This window comes from Microtus pennsylvanicus, chromosome 20 (assembly GCF_037038515.1).
Source record: "Microtus pennsylvanicus isolate mMicPen1 chromosome 20, mMicPen1.hap1, whole genome shotgun sequence".
NCBI lineage: Eukaryota > Metazoa > Chordata > Mammalia > Rodentia > Cricetidae > Microtus > Microtus pennsylvanicus.
In genome coordinates this window covers 36,418,413-36,435,955 of record NC_134598.1, presented here as the reverse complement: position 1 = coordinate 36,435,955, position 17,543 = coordinate 36,418,413, and the positions used below count along the sequence as shown (strand labels likewise).

The 17,543-nt window shown below is 51.6% G+C and overlaps 1 protein-coding gene across 2 annotated transcripts in view; it reads right to left on the bottom strand.

Annotated features, from left to right (window-relative positions):
• Positions 1–17,543, bottom strand: part of Chst11 (carbohydrate sulfotransferase 11) — a 188,056-nt gene that overhangs the window by 77,950 nt on the left and 92,563 nt on the right. For both annotated transcript variants that reach the window (XM_075954405.1, XM_075954406.1), the window contains exon 2: positions 15,726–15,811. In XM_075954405.1, coding sequence (XP_075810520.1) covers positions 15,726–15,811 — 86 coding nt within the window. The remainder of the gene's footprint in view (positions 1–15,725; positions 15,812–17,543) is intronic.

Sequence of the window (17,543 nt, the reverse complement as noted above, 5' to 3'; positions counted from 1 at the left end):
GTGTCACCTCACCTACTGTTTATTAAAGCAAGGGCTGGCCAGGTGGTCAGTGGGTAAGGCACTTGCTGAGCAAGGCCAGCTGCCTGAGTTCGATTCCCCAGGTGGGAGGAAAGAGCCAGCTTTACGATATCCCATTTCTCATACGTGTCCCACGACACACGCATGCACACACAGACGCACAATAAACTGGTGTGTATGTGTGTACTTGTGTGAGTGTGTGTACAGAGAGGCCACAGGGAGTCAGGTCACCTGGAACAGGAATTGCAGACAGTTGTGAGCCACCTCATATGGGTGCCGGGAACTGAACTCAGGTCCTCTGCAAGAACCATCTCTCTAGCCTCTGATAAGTATTTTTTTTTTAAAAAAAGGCTTGCTTTAGAGAACTATCCAATAATAAAATCCTCAAGCTTTCTTCTGTTGCACCTGTAAAATGGGGAGATGATACCCTCCCGAAAGCTAAAATACCTCCTGCTGGGCAACTAAGGAAGAAAAGACCTTTCTTAAGCTCACAGTGGTGGTGGTGGGGGTGGTGGGGGTGTCAAAAGTCCAAACTGTACGGCACCCATTCTTGCAAACAGCACCCTAAGGAGTTGTGTGCAGAAGCGAGAGCTCGCACGACTGACAGGAGGTGACAGCATGGGGAGGGGCCTGCATTAGAGAATGCTCTCCAGGGAACTGACCGCCAGGTCTCCAAGGGCTCAATGCAGCGGTCAATGCAGCTTTCTCTTAGAGCGCCACCTCCCATCACTGCAGACCACACGGGGATGCACCATAACCATTGTAGATACACGGGGATGCACCATAACCACTGTAGATACACGGGGATGCACCATAACCACTGTAGATACACGGGGATGCACCGTAACCACTGTAGATACACGGGGATGCACCGTAACCATTGTAGATACACGGGGATGCACCGTAACCACTGTAGATACACGGGGATGCACCATAACCACTGTAGATACACGGGGATGCACCGTAACCACTGTAGATACACGGGGATGCACCGTAACCATTGTAGATACACGGGGATGCACCGTAACCACTGTAGATACACGGGGATGCACCGTAACCACTGTAGATACACGGGGATGCACCATAACCACTGTAGATACACGGGGATGCACCATAACCACTGTAGATACACGGGGATGCACCGTAACCACTGTAGATACACGGGGATGCATCATAACCACTGTAGATACACGGGGATGCACCGTAACCACTGTAGATACACGGGGATGCACCGTAACCACTGTAGATACACGGGGATGCACCGTAACCACTGTAGATACACGGGGATGCACCGTAACCACTGTAGATACACGGGGATGCACCGTAACCACTGTAGATACACGGGGATGCACCATAACCACTGTAGATACACGGGGATGCACCGTAACCACTGTAGATACACGGGGATGCATCATAACCACTGTAGATACACGGGGATGCACCGTAACCACTGTAGATACACGGGGATGCACCGTAACCACTGTAGATACACGGGGATGCACCATAACCACTGTAGATACACGGGGATGCACCGTAACCATTGTAGATACACGGGGATGCACCATAACCACTGTAGATACACGGGGATGCACCGTAACCACTGTAGATACACGGGGATGCACCGTAACCACTGTAGATACACGGGGATGCACCGTAACCACTGTAGATACACGGGGATGCACCGTAACCACTGTAGATACACGGGGATGCACCGTAACCACTGTAGATACACGGGGATGCACCGTAACCACTGTAGATACACGGGGATGCACCATAACCACTGTAGATACACGGGGATGCACCGTAACCACTGTAGATACATGGGGATGCACCGTAACCACTGTAGATACACGGGGATGCACCGTAACCACTGTAGATACACGGGGATGCATCATAACCATTGTAGATACACGGGGATGCACCGTAACCACTGTAGACCACACGGGGATGCACCATAACCACTGTAGATACACGGGGATGCACCGTAACCACTGTAGATACACGGGGATGCACCGTAACCACTGTAGATACACGGGGATGCACCGTAACCACTGTAGATACACGGGGATGCACCGTAACCACTGTAGATACACGGGGATGCACCGTAACCACTGTAGATACACGGGGATGCACCGTAACCACTGTAGATACACGGGGATGCACCGTAACCACTGTAGATACACGGGGATGCACCATAACCACTGTAGATACACGGGGATACACCGTAACCACTGTAGATACACGGGGATGCACCATAACCACTGTAGATACACGGGGATGCACCGTAACCATTGTAGATACACGGGGATGCACCGTAACCACTGTAGATACACGGGGATGCACCGTAACCAAACCATGGCATGCACCTGCCGCCCTCACGGAACTGCATCCCAGTGGGGCTGGCCTTGTCAATACTCTGTGGCGCCCCAGGATGCTACAACACTGTGATAAAACAAGTCTTAACAAATCTTACTGGGGATTGCCACAGGGTTCCTTCTCTCTCTCTCTCTCTCTCTCTCTCTCTCTCTCTCTCTCTCTCTCTCTCTCTTCCCCCTCTCTCCCTCTCCATCACTGCCTCTCTCTGTGTCTGTCTCTGTCTCCCTTCCTCTCTCTCTGTCTCTCTGTCTCCCCTCCCCCTCTGTCTGCCACTGTCCCCCGCCCCCACCCCGTGCTTGCAGTGGTGGTACCCCCATCTGCAGGACCTATCTACAGAGGACCGAGTACACTGGAATCTCAGGTCTGTTCTGGCAGACACCACAGATGCTCCATCTGTCTCCTCCTGGCTGTTCCCTGGAGATGAGTAAGTGCTGAGGAGCCAGTGGGCGGGTCACCTGTGGGGCAAGGATTACCCTTGGCTTTGCTATGCCTTTTCCCAGAACCTCACAGTCCTCTCTGACAGAGACAGGAGGATTCCCTCTGTGGTCAGCAGGATAGACAGCCTCTGACTTGCTGTTTCCACCCAGAAGTTAGCTCTCTGGAGGGAGCTTTGGGACATAAACTTATTCACACACCTGAAGGCATCTGCGGTCCCATTTTCTAGACTCAATGGGGTGGGGGACTCTGCTCATCTGAGATCACAGGCCTGCAGCCCCCCAGACTTCCTTTGAACCTTACATGCAGGGAAGTGCCCTTTAGTTCCTACTACAAAGGCATGTGGGCATATTAGGGTTCTACTGCTGCTGCAGTTGGTCACTCCAAACTCAGTAGTTTAAGACACTATGATTGACTCTTGTGGGGTTCTGGTGGCCAAAGTCCTAAAGTTAAGGCACAGGCAATATAGGCTCCTCTGTTAGGCACTCAGGAAAAATCCACTCTGCCTTTTCCTGCATTTATTTACTTTCTTACTTAATTTTGAGGCAGGATCTCAGATAGCACTGGCTGGCTTCACACTCTGTGTAGCAGAGGGTGACCTTTGAACTCCTGACCCTCCCCCGGAGCGCTGGGATTATAGGCTTGCACTACCTTGTCCATTTCCATGACGTTAGGGATCAAATTCAAGCTTTAACGCATCTGTACCGAACGAGTTGCAATCCCAGCCTAGTCAGTCAGTCAGTCTGTCTGTCTTTCTGCAGCAGCCTTGCCTCTGTCTGATGGCTTATGATACACAGTGACTCTCCTGAGAGAGTCCAGACAATCTGACCTTAAAACTCTTCACTGTGGCTGCACGGTCCCCTCTGTCACATAAGGCAGCAGACTCCCGTGATTTGGGAGAGCATCCTGCCCACTACAGTGTAGGAAGTCAGCAACTACAGGTTCTACTGGCTGGAGTCAAGGTCAAGGCAGCACCACAGAGGGGCACTGCCTGCCTCCCATCCTCTCAAATGGCTTTAGTAGCCCAGCATTCCCGAATGCCATCACGGCTTTTACTGTTCCCAAGATCCTTTGCCGGAGCCTCGATGCCGTGGTCTCACACACAAGTGGAAACCGTGAGGTCAGATGTGACGGGGCTTTCCAAAGTTTGTGCTGGATCTGGACAAGGATGTTAAAATGGAAGGGGGTCCCGGAAGAGCCAGGGTTTCCTGAGGTACAGGAGACCACGCCTGCATGTTAATTGGATGACAAATGGCCGTGATTTGCCAGTGCTGCTTCTGGCAAGGCCTTATCATTCCACGATGCTAATCCTGCCTTCCTCTCTGATTGAGTTACGTCATCAGATCCTGACGAGAGATCTCACGGATAATTCCTCCACTCATCTAGTGCCTGCTCTGACTCCAAGAAAACCCAAGCTTGAATTTCTGTAATATGCGTGCGTGCGTGTGTGTGTGTGTGTGTGTGTGTGTGTGTGCGTGTATGCGTGCGCGTACGTGCGTGTGTTTGGTTTATTTACTCTGAAGTAGGATCTCAAGTAGCCCAGGCTACCTCAAGCAAACCATGTAGCCAAGGATGACCCTGAACTCATTCTGCAGCCGCCACCTCCCAAGTGCTGGGCTTACGGGTTTGCTCCACAATGTGCCCCATTTTATATGTAGTGTCGGGTGCATACGAGGTGCAAACTCAAAGCTTGGTGCACACTCAGCCAGCGGTCTACCCATTAACAGCCCCTTCCTCTTACTATTAGCAAAATGAAAATCGCACTGGTATATGCTGCTTCCTCAGAACTCAAACGACTATTTTCTTGCTCAAGGAAAAAAAATGACACTTTATTACGGGCAGTGAAATGAATGAATGAATCCGCAGGGCAGTAGACAAACAAAGGCTTTCTGTTTCTCGGGCTGGTCCTCATTAAGAAAACGGTGGGCAGCTCGCTGACTGCACAGTGCTCCGAGGACAGCAATGCGCCAGCCTGTGCCTTGGCGTGCTGAGCGTATGCGGGAAGGAGGGCCACTCACCAAGGAGCCGACCAGGAGCCTATCTGAGATCTCAGCTTCTCGTTCAGTCTGCTTCCCCCATGACCAGGAATAATTGGATGTCAGCTGCGTGTGAACTCCCCAGCTCCTTTAAAGGAGCCCTGCTTCCCAGAGACCAGCTCATCTATGCTGTCACATGAAAGAGAACTCACAGAGACGCAACTGGCTTTCTGAACCGAGATGTACCATTGGGGGGATGTGAATCCCAATCGTGGTGAGCAGGAGACGGAGGACGTAGGGGGTACGGTGGAATGGCATGCTAATCTGTGCCTTTGAAGGACGAGCCTCCAGACAGACCTCAAGCCTCCTCATTTTCAAACCATCATTCCAGCAAGGAACCTCCCTACAAATCAGCATGTGACTGGCAAGCAAGCCCATCGGTCCTGGAATATAGGTCCTTGGGAATGTCAATCACAGATGTGCTGAGCTGCCGGCTGGGTACAGGGCTGGGCTCGCATAGTCGTGAGACGGGTTTTCTCCAGTTCATGTCTACCCCTACTCAGTGGCTGGACAGTGTTCCTTCTTGCCAGTCTTTCTGGTTGAAAAAGAGAAACCAGAATGCTCCATTGGCAAACACCGTTGGCCTGTGTTTTTCCAATTCTTCGTCCTGGGGAACAAACGGACTTTCTGCTTGATTTATGTCATCTGTGTACATTTCACGTGTGCGCGCACACACACGTGTGTTGGGGTGCGCGCGCACACGTGTGTTGGGGTGCGCGCGAGCATACTTGCGTGTGCATGTGGAGGCCGGTGGTTGCTATCGGGAACCTTCTCCTGGTATTCTCTACCTTACTATTTATTTGTTGATTTACTTATTCACTTTGAAACAGTACACTCACTGAACCTAAAGCCCACGGATTCTGTAAGACTGCTGGAGTTCCAGGGACCCTCCTGGGCCTGCCTCCCCAGAGTTGGCGTTATGGTGCAGGACACCACCCCAAACACCAGCTTTTTAATTTTCTCTTAAATATGTGCGCTGGGGATGTGAACTCAGTTGCCCCAGGCTCATGCAGGAGACACTGACCAAGCCATCTCCAACCCTGTTTGTTTTTAATTAATTTATTTTTTATGTACATTGGTGTTTTGCCTGAATGTATATCTGTGTGAGGGTGTCTTCAGGACTGGAGTTATAGACAGCCTTGAGCTACCATGTGGATACTGGGAATTAAACCAGCGTCCTCTGGAAGAGCAGCCAGCGCCCTTCACCACTGAGCCATCTCTTCAGCCCCACTGACTGATTTTGACATAGGGTCTCATCTAGCCTAGGCTGGCCTTAAATTCGATAACTTTGAATTTCTGGTTCTTTGCTTTTGCCTTCCAAGTGCTGGTATTTGTCCAAGTCTGCCCCACTATGCTATGGTGGACGCTGTGCTGGGAACTAAACCCAAGGCTCTGTGTGTTTTCAAGGTGGTTAACCTTGTCCTCTGTTCCCCCAGCTGGCATCTGTGCCTGGATCTGGAGCCAGCACTTCCGCCAATAGAAACCCAGCGAGGCCAGGGCTGATTAGCGCCACCACCACCATCACCACCGATCCTCTCTGAATGGGCAGCTCGAGGCCTGCCCTGCCGAGAGCCTGCTTGTGCTTGCTCTCACTGGCTTAGGCCTCTGGTAATCAGAAGCCGGAACCAGCCGCACTCCTCTCTGAACACCAGTACTTGGTGGAGCTCCGGCAAGAGGATGAAAGATGGCCGCCAAACCGACTCCACCGAAATCCACGGGCAAGGAGCATGAATAGAGGGGAAATTTACACATGGTTACTATGTCTGGGCAGGGAACGCTCAAAAAGGAACATCTAAAAACAGCTGCCTAGCATCTTTATTCTTTTTTTTTTAAAAAAAAGAAATAAAAATGAAGTTCCAAAGCCACAGAAGTGCCAGCTTCCTGAGTCAGACATGGTCTCCAGCTTCAGCACACGCAGTCTTGGCTTGGGAGTGTTCTGCCTGGCTCTAAGTGCCTGTGTGAGTCTGTGGGAGAGGTGGCCGGGCCGGGAAGGGGACTGTAGTTACAGGCACAGGATGCCCTGCTCCCATTTCCCTGAACCCACCCACTGGGACCAGAGGTATTCTAAGAACCCCATGAGAAAGACGTAAGACTGGAAATAGTAAGGCTAAAAAATAAAACAAAACCCACTGGTTGCAATACGTGGGTGTCATGTCGTCGTTTGGACACTTCAAATAAGTCAGCACATTTCATTTTGGAACCCAAAGACCTAGAAACTGTCAGTATCCCCCACTTGACAGATTAAGAAACTGGGGCACAGAGAGAATAGGAGAATACTCCAAATTCTCTTCCCAGTGAGTATGGATTTGACCCTGAGGATCCTGACTCGGAGGACCCCAAGTCTTCACTGTTAGGTTGTAGTTAGTGGGGTTAAGTAGGCCACTCCCACTTTCCAGATGGGGGACTCGAACCCCCAAGATATTGGATTTCTTCCCGAAGGTGGCCCTGCCAGTTCGTGGAAGGCATAGACTCTGAACTCACGACTTAGGGCTCCTTCATTTACCCTGTGCTGTTGGAGAGCTGACACACTGTAGGGTGAGGTGGGTGGCCGGATGGGGAGAGGGAGGGCTGACATACTCTGGGTACCTGCACTTAGGTTCTTAGGAAGCCTGTGAGGGGGGTGGGATGCAGAGGCACGGGCCTGGAGCAAAGAAGAAAGTCTTCTTCCCTGAGCTTCCCTGCGCTGGCTTGTGTCTGCCAACTGACACAAGCTAGAGTCATCAGAGAGGAGGGAGCCTCAGCTGAGAAAATGCTTCTCTAAGTTCTGGCTGCAGCAAGCCTGCAGGGCATTTTCTTAATTAATGATTCATTCGGGGAGGGCCCAGCCCAATGTAGGTGGCTCCATCCCTGGCTGGTGGTCCTGGGTTCTGTAAAAAAGCAGGCTGAGCAAGCCAGGAGGAGCAAGCCAGTAAGCAGCACTCCTCCATGGCCTTGCTTCAGCTTCCAGGTTCTTGCCTTGTTTGAGTTCCTGTCCTGACTTCCGTTGATGACAAACTGTGGTGTGGAAGTATAAGTTGAATAAACTGTTTCCTCCCCAAGTTTCATTGGTTATGGAGTCTGATCACAGCAATGGTAGCCGTAACTAAGATACGTGGTTGAAGTCTGGCTGTTTCTGGCTCTGGGGAGTGAAGTCGGCGCAGCATTGAGCTCCCAGGGTCCAGGAGAAAGTGGCTGAGTTCACAGCCTCCGCACCTCATGGTAGGTTTTGACTGTGAAGTGTACCCAACAGACCCCAGTGTTGGAGCACTTGGTCCCCAGCTGGTGGCACCATGGGGGGGAGGGTCTTTGGAAATTTTAGGAGGTGGGACCTAGCTGGAAGAGACTGGTTTGCTGGACGGTGGGTCTTGAGGGTATTTTCTGTCTGACACCCTGGTATGATAAGCCAGTGGCCACTCCACTTGCCAGGCCTTCCCTGCCGTGATAGGCGGTGTCGTAAATCATTAGTTAGAATAAATGAGGAAGGAAACTAATACAATACACACCTGGCCAGTCCCTGCCTATGACTGGCTAGGAAACCAGCCGGGTCCCCCAGACTCACGAGACACGGCCGCTACCCACTAAAGGGCTTCTCACCTAAAGAAGCCAGCATGAATGAACCAAGGACACACCTGCAGTTAAGCACTGATAGTGAGGGCCATTTTAAGGGCCACACCATCCAATATGGTAGCCAGAGGCCAAATAAAGACAGACATGCTTTTGGGGTCAAACACAATCCTGTACTCCAGACGGTATATGAAAATGATAACATAGGATACCTTAGTGGTTTAAAGAAAAAAAAAACAATGACACATAGAAATATCATATTTTGAATGCATTGGATTGGATCAAATACCTTATTAAAATTCATGTTTTACCTGTCAGTGGCTACCAGAAATTCCCAGAGGAAGAGAAGCAGGGAGTGCTCCCCAGAGGAGTGCTCCTCTGCATTAACAACAATAAAACAACAATCAGCAGCAACAACTCAGCCAGGCTTATCTGTTGCACGCCTAGACCGCTATATATTTTCAAATGTAATTCTGAAAAAGCTAAAACCTTTGCATTTTGTATTCCTGTTTTATAGGCAAGGTCTCCAGTGCTGAAAATGTTCAGCCCTCTGCCTGAGATCTGCAGTGACCAGTATGTATATGGGGGAGGGGGGACGGACAAGACCCCTCCACTCCTCCCCATAGTAGCGTCCATAAAGCTTGACAGCAAGCCAGGCTCTGGCACGCTCTCGTCGCCGGACAAGGTCAAATTCCAATTGGCCGCAAAGCAGCTTGAGTTGTGTAATTTACAGAAAGATCAAATTATGAAGAGGCCGCCCCTAATTGAGGGTAATTCAGGAAATAACTTTCGGTAAATGGCGGCTCGTCCAGCTGTGTTACCATTCGGCGATTGCTGAGGTCACTTCTGTCACCCCGACGCTTCTTCTCCACTGAAATGCATCAGAATCTGTTCCCACAGACTCCCCTGAAGGAACCCCATTAGTTCACACAGACTCCCCTGAAGGAACCCCATTAGTTCCCACAGACTCCCCTGGAGGAACCCCATTAGTTCCCACAATTCCTCTCCACATTTCCACGTATCGAGCCTACAGAGGCAGCCAGAGTTAGCCATGAACTCAAAGGCTCATCGCCACCCTGAAGAGGGGCTTACTTAACAAACACCCCCATTCCTAAGGCGGTCACGGAGTTATGAAGGGGCTCGGAGCAGACACAACCACGGGAGTCACTCTGTCTGCTTGCTGTCTAGGGCCCGTGTGCAGTGGACATGTTTGTACCGTACATGGAGATAGCATCTGTGGGCTTGCAAATGGGGGTCTAGCTCGCACAGAGCCTCAGATCCGACATAAACCAAAACGAACTGTGTTCTCTTAGCTTGACTCCTAAGTTGGCCCTGACGACTGGCAATCCCTGACCAACAAAGTTTGACCTTCACAGTGCCCTCAGAGCCAGCAAGCCCCAGAGATCCCCGTCTGTGCACCCTGAGTTCTGGGATGGCCCCGCCTTCTGTGTGAGTGCTGGGGTAGAACAGACCCCCTGTGTGTGAAGCAAGCCCTTTCCTGAATGAGCCATTTCTCCGCTCAGCCTTGGGTAGGTGATGCCTTCAATCCTCCTGTAAGATAGGTACCTTCCTCTGATTCTCTTCAAGCGAAATAGCCCCAGGTCACATGACTGGGTTAGGCGCCCTCACTTCAAATATCCACTCCTCTCCTGTGACCTGAATTGCAGCTCACTCCAGGTCTCCACCTGTCCTAGCCTGATTGGAAATCTGACCAGGGTAGCTTTCTGCTTGAGTACAATGGAGCTGCTAACCATGGCCCAAAACGGCAGCCCAACTGTGCCCGGCTTTGCGACGATCCTCGCTGGCCTAATGTCACTTGTCATGAATAGTGAATGCGACACTCAGGAGGGCGGTATAGGTAGGGCGGGTTCATGTACTATTTCATCTTGGCCGGCCAGCTGCCATTCTGCCGGGCCAGCTATCGGTAACAGCTCTGCTTAAGAAACCAGACTACAACTACATCCATCCCTCTCTGGCTGGTGGACAGCTGTTGGGTCAAAGGATGCTAATGAGGCAGGCGCAGCATTGACCAGGTGGTTGGTAATGAAGGGATTGATGCGGCAGAGCCAGGGCTGAACAAGAGCTGCCCTTTCTGGCTTTTCCTGGCAGGTAGTACTCCCAACATTCTTCCCAGACAGCAACCACAAAAGCAGACAGCCTTCCTCCTTGTTGATTATTTGGCAGGTACAACTGATCCCCGGAAACCTCACCTGATTGGTGGCCGGCCTTATTGTACGTTCTTCCCTTCTTCTCACAGGAGAGCTCAGGGATCCCTTTCGGAGGGATCTTGTCCCAATCTGTTATCTGGGGCACCACTTCTGGGGAGCTACAGGGAGCAAGAACCCTCCTACCCTTGGGAAAACATTGCCTTCATATCAGAAGTCTGAAGTCTCTTTTGATCACAAAAGCAGGAACACAAGATGGCTTGTGTTAGACTCAAAGAAAGGTGTCTGCAAATGAAGACCTGGAGGGCCCTTCAGCCCTGTGCTTCTGAACTCTGAAGCCCATAACAAAACCCCCAGAAGCTTTGGAACCCATTGACATGCTGGCAAAATTCCAGACCAGATCAAATCAGCCACAAAGGGAATGGCGTAGGCTCTGTATCTCAGGGGCAGCTGAAGCTGGGAGCCACCAGTGAATCACAACACCGTCACTTTAGAGGCAGTGGTGATGAGGCCAAAAGTTGGGGAGCCTCCTGTTTTAGAGAAGCAGCTGAGTCAGAGGTACAGCTGCTTCATGACTTGAGTATTTCCCAGGGCCCCTGCTGTCCACCCACCTTAACTACCACTTAATCTTCCTGGGACTGAAGGCTTCTCCTGTCCCTTCCAACCAGGCCCCAGCAGCATCCTGACTGCAGGCCATTCCCTTCCTCTAAATGTGAATGACCATGACCCCCCCCACCCCGACCCTGCTGTTTGTCCTTGTTGTCTGCAATGCTGTAAGCTTCTGACACCTGATGTATCTTCAAAGGTCTGACTCAAGGGTGATCTCCTCTGTAGCATCCCCACTGTGCACAGGACTTGGGGGAAGGGTGCTCATCCACACCATTTCCCCTCATCTGTGAGAGTTCTCTGCCGTGAGATTTTCCAGCTATCTCTCTTCTGGGGCCCTTTCTCTCTCTGTTTATTCTTCTGTGGAACCAGCAAAATGTGCTGAGCATGGCTGAAGATGCCACCCAGGTGGAAGCAAGGAAGACTTCCACTCCTCCCTCTGAAAGAACGGGGTTATCAGAGATCTTAACCGGAGAGGGTTGTAAAGGTTTGGTGACGGGCTGCGCTGTGGCTCCGTGGTAGGGAAAATGGCAGTTCAGGACATGCAGAGCCCTGGGTTCCATCCCCACCAGGACGACGGCGAGATCACGCTTGGAAAATGTCTAGAGTGGTCACAGATGTGTATGACATGTTCCGTGAACACTGACTCCTTCCTCCCCTTCCTCCCTTCACTCCGCCCTTAGTCCTGTGTTACCCTGGAGGAGGAAAAAGCTCACTGTAGCACACCAAGAGGCCGTCCCGTAACAGAGGTAATGGGACCTCAGACCTCAGGATTTCAGCCACACTCAGCAACGCATGATCCTCTTTTCTCTACAACAGGTCCCCTAGAACACTACCGGATCCCCAAACACTAGGATCCAGGAACCCTCGGAAGCCTGCCACCCACGCGATCTGCCATGCCCCGTGCAGGCTTAGCTGGGCTGTTTCTACACTTATGGCCAGCACTGAGCCACGCATCCTGCCCCTGAAACACTCTAATGACAGGGCAGGCACACACGCTAAAGAAAGTGGCAGCCGGGCAGGGCTGAGCCCCGTGAACGATGGTGCAAAGGACTTCCGCGAACCCACGAGAGGCCAGGAGGTGGGGAGGCAGGAGGACAAGCTGTCTCGCCCTCACTGGCATTCAGGGACAATTACAGCCTCTCGCCCAGCTGAGAGCAGTGCTCTGCCCTGTGGGTCTGCACTGAGCTGGGGCGGCTCGCAGATGGCTCGGCCCACGAGCATGTGGTTGGCAACTCCTGAACTTTGGGTGACTCGGTGCCAGCTGATCCGGTCGGCAATTATGTTTTATTTTGGGGCCAGGGAGACAGCAGCGAACCAGGAAAATTATAAGACGCTACAGTGCTATTTTGCTAAGAATATCAACTGCAAAGTTGGTGTTGTTCTTTTTTTTTTTTTTTTCCTTAACCAATTGTCCTTCGGATGGTTTGGGGTTTTTCAATGTACTAAAAATAAAACCCTGGATACAGAAGTCAGATTAGAGCCAACTGTCCCAGGGCTTATTTGGGTCTTGACCCAGTGAAAAGCTCGCTGGTTGTGCAGCTGTTTGGGGGAAGGTGGCTCCTGCTGAGGGAGTGTCGATGGCGACAGTACTATAAGTCACTAGTGACAGTGTGTCCCATGTACCCAGACTGGTGGGGTTCCTTCTGCGCTCAAATCCTCACTGCTTCCTACTGGCTATCTGGGTTTGGATAAACCATACAAAGCTAGGAGCTCCAGTTTCCCTATCCATGAAAGGAGCAGGACCATCTAGGCCAGAGCTCACATGCAGATCCAATGAGACAAATCCTCAATCCAGAAAGCATCTGGCCAAGGGCATGTGTCTAAGGTTACTAAGAAGTTAAGTTTTCTCATCATAAAAAATAAACAGTCTCCGTTAACCCATCCTGGATTAAGCCCACATAGACAATCAGCAAAAACAAAGACGTGAATAGCATTTCTGGGGACAGTTCGGGGTGGAGCCAGCACAGAGTTTGTCACTCGCCTTGGTGACTACGCCATTCCAGGCTCAGCAGCTTTTCAGCAGGAAAATATGAGAGAACGCAGGGGAGCTCAATCCAGTGTTGAGCAGAGATGACTCAGGAAGGAGATGCTGTTTATGCTCCTCGGAGCGCTCGGCCCCTCCTTTCAGTTCCACAGCCCACCGCTAAGCAGGGCTGCTTCTCCAAAAACAAAGCCCTGCTTAAGGACTTGGTGCGGGAATGGGTGTAACTGGCACTTGTAAAGGAAGCTAGACCCAGAAAAAAAAATCCCCAGACTACATCCCCAGGAACTGGGGTGATCTTCCTGAAACAATGTTTGCCTGCATGGGCTGGAGAGACCCAGACAATGTGCTCAGGATGTCCTTGAAGGGCAAAGAGTCATCTACCAAGGCCCTCCCCTGTGACGGTCAGGGCCACCTCCCCGCCACCCTAAGGTTTAGGTCAAGGTTAAATGTAACTCACTAAAGCAACACTCGAACCACTGGGGGAGGGGGGTGACGTCACCTCTTCCGACTGTCGAGATGCCATACAGGGTCATGCACACCAGTCCTGGAGCAGTGCAAGTAACCAACACAGAAGCCTCACCACCCTCTAAGCCCAGTGTGTCACATGGCAGAGGGCCAGGGAGTGGCCAGAGCAGGGGGACAGGAGCAGCAGGTCACCGCCTCCCAAAACCAGCACTCGGTCTTAGTCCTGGTGTATTATAAAAGAGGGACGCAGTCTCGGAGTGGTCACATCGCTAGGACATGGTGACGCCGGGTCTGACTCTGACGTCAAGGGAAGCGACAAACCCCAGACGGTGCTGTCCTCACAGCATTTCAGAGCGGGGTTCAGACTGGAAACTGTCACCTTTCTGCCCAGAGGGTCGGTTACAGTGGACCACACGTCCTGTGCAGCTCATCAACATAGGATGGAGAGCGAGCAAGTGAGCGAGAGAGAGAGAGAGAGAGAGAGAGAGAGAGAGAGAGAGAGAGGGAGAGGGAGAGGGAGAGGGAGAGGGAGAGAGAGAGAGAGAGGGCTTGTGATGGAGTAGTAGTAGTCTGGGTGGCTTTCAATACAGCACGCCAGAAACCCTCCGTGTGACCAAAGCCTGACTTGATCTCTTCATGAAGATGACAGTGTAGAAAGGCTAGGACACTTAGGATGGCCAGGTCACTGAGGGCACCAAAGGAAACCCAAATATCAAATCCCTGTTGAGTCTCTGCAGAGGGCAGAAGGGGACGACTCAGGAGACATTCTGCTTGCAATCACCTGTCTGCTCTGTCCAAGTCACACCTGGAGCCCCGGGACGGAGCAGAGAGAGGGGCATCTCTGGACGCCATGAGGCCACCAGGGGTGCCTGGATTCTAGTCATTTTTTGTCCTCCAGAACAGAGCACAGGTGGCAGGCGAGAGAGTGGACAGAGATCTCGGGTTCAGGCCTCTGTGATGACCCCGAGAGTTTGTCATCTTTTCCCACCAGGCAGCATGGACTACGGAAATACAAAACTGAGAATTCAGCGCTGAACAAAGCCCTGAGGTTACGACCAGGCCATCGCTCCCCCGACACACATTTCTTGGCAGTTACTTATTAAAGTCCGTCAGCATCGGCTTAGCTGCTCAAGCATCAGCTCTCGGCTCCAGAAAACAGCTAGGCGACACTCCCTCACAGTGACCAGCCCAAGAGTCTCCGCGTTCACCCTTAAGTGACTTGTGGCTATTGCCAAGGTGACCAGGCCTCCTGACTGCCCCTCGCTTCCCATGAAAGGCAAGTTCCCCCAAGTCCAGCTTCCTATTCTCCTCAAGGTCACTGGCACCATGATTGCCACCTTGTTAAACTAACGAGCCAGAAAGACAGGACAGTCACTTCATGCCCACACCCCAACCAGAGACTCTTCTGTAGAGAGTGTAGCATATAGGCCATTGCCAGGTCTCAGTAATCCCACGTGGGGTGTGGGTGGCGAATTTATCCACGATCACGTCTTTTTGGGAGTGCCAGCAAGGGGCTTCACAAGCCTGGAGGCTCTTGAAGTTCAGAGTCCCATAGATACTAGGACTAGTCACCTACTGAGACTAGGTGAGCTCACAGGCCCAAACCCCAGGAAGGTCAAAAGTTCCATTATCCTGCACAAATCCTCCACAAGTCTCCAAACTGCTTTTTCTACAACTTCTAAAATGTTCCTGGGTTACACTGTCAAAATGCTTGAGACAAGAAATGGTTCAGATCTGTGTCCCCCTCCCCAGATCTCTGGAATATTTGTACACACTAGTGAGATACCTGGATCCAAGTCTAAACACGAGGTTCTTTTATATTTCATATGTATCTTACACACAGAGCCCGGGGATAGCGTTATAGAGGATCTCCGTGCGTCTGCACTGTCACTGGGACCCACTCTGTAAGGTCAGACACGGAATTTCCCACTTTGTGGTGCCACACTGCTGCTCCAAAAGTTTCAGGCTGGGGAGTATCTTGGACTTCAGACTAAGGATGCTAAACACGAAGGCAACCACTGGAGGCAGGATGTCAGGATGGAGGACACGCCCGATCCCCAGAGCACACCGACAGCAGAGAGGTCGGGGTCCTACCTGGATGGGGTTGTAGAGTTCCTGCAGCGGACTTCGCGAGCCCTTCCGGCAGCAGATGTCCATCCCGAAGGGATTCCTCCGCATGACTGGAGAGAGAAAGTGAAGTTCATCAGAAAATAGCTTGCTACAAAAGTTTGCTGACGGAGAGAGGGAAAGACATGGGGGGGGGGGTCGGCAAAGCAGAAAAGTCTGGCTTCTGCCAGAGAAAGCCCACTGCTGTCCCGGACTGCAAGAGCACCGCGCTTTTCTGTCCCCAGCACCAACCCTACGGACCACACAAAATCACTTCCCATAGCACATGAGAAAATAAGACAGGCGTCAAAGCTCACTGAGACACAGCCCCTTACAGAAGGCACCTTCAGAGTACCCAAGGAAGTGAGCGTGGCTGTCCTGGATGTGGTGGCATAGTCTCATGTCACCCAGCAACAGGGCTGTGGTCTGAGAACTGTATCATGAGGTGACAAAGTCACACACACTGAGAAGGTGCCGGATAGTTGTTCCCGGGGGGCCGCCTGGTGAGGCTGCCCAGCAGAACTCGGAAGACTTTCAGTTTAAGCGTCTGCCCTGGTTGGCTTTCTGTTGCTGTGATAAACGCCAGAACCAAAACCACCTTGTGAGGAAAGCTTATAGCTCCTGGTGGAAGTAAAGACAGAGCAGGCACCCGAGACAGGAACCTGGAGGCAGAAACTGACGCAGACCCTGAGGACTGTCTCTGCTCTTCATGGTTCAGTCTGTTTTCTTATAGCACCCAGGTCCAGCTGCCCAGGGGTGGCACTGCCCACAGTAAGCTGGGCCTCCGCCATCAATTAGCAACCAAGAAAATGTCCCACAGGCATTTCAGGCAAATCGGAAAGAGGCAAACCCTCAACCGAGGCTTCTTCTAGCAGGTGTGTCAGGCTGACAGCTGAGTTATTAGGGCGTCCACGTAAGAAAAAAATACATTCTAAAATGACAATAGAAACCGGAGGACATAAATACAGACCAGTAACACAACTGCTCACACTATCTGCTGTCGCATCCTGTACCTGTGGGGCTTGGGAGATGGTTCATTTGGCAATGGTGGCCAAGGGGACAGTCCCCCATGCCCTGGAACAGGTAGCCTGGGTTTGAATCATGGCTCTAACCATACGCCAGCTGTGCGACCTTAGGCAAACCATCTGTTCCCTCTGTCTGCCCCTCATCTGGGTAAGGAAGAGGGCAGAAAGAGAACCTCTCTGGGCTGGTTGCGAAGGTTGAGTTACACAGACTGTTTAAAAAGTGCTTGGTGAATAGACAAGCTCGAAGTTCCTGTTCTGGAGAATCCACTAGATTTCCACATGGCCTATGATCAATGTTGCTCGGCTCCTGGTATAAAGACGGAATACCTCTCCTCCTGAAGTAGCATGTGGGCTGAGAGGGAGCTGGCCACCCTCCAATCACGATATAGTCAAGAGACTAGAGCTGATGAGGGGGCCGTGCAGGTGCCAACTCGAGGAGGTCAGAAAGCGAAGAGGCTGGGGCTTCGGAGATGGTTCGTTGCGAAGCCATTGCCACGGAAGCATGCAGGACTGAGTTTTGATACCCAGAAGCCACGTTTGAAAAACAGGCATAGTGTCATATGTCCACAAGGGGGTCACCCCAGCTCTGGAGAAACAGAGGGGAGAACTCTGGAGCTCACCAGCCAACTGACCTAGCTGAAATGCTAAGTTCCAGGTTCAAATACGGTTCAAAGAAGGAGATGCCTGACAGCAACCTCTGGCTTTGTGTGTGCGTTCATGTGTGCACATGCCTGCACACACACACGTGAAGATTAATTTTCACAAGCAACAGGTAACTTCT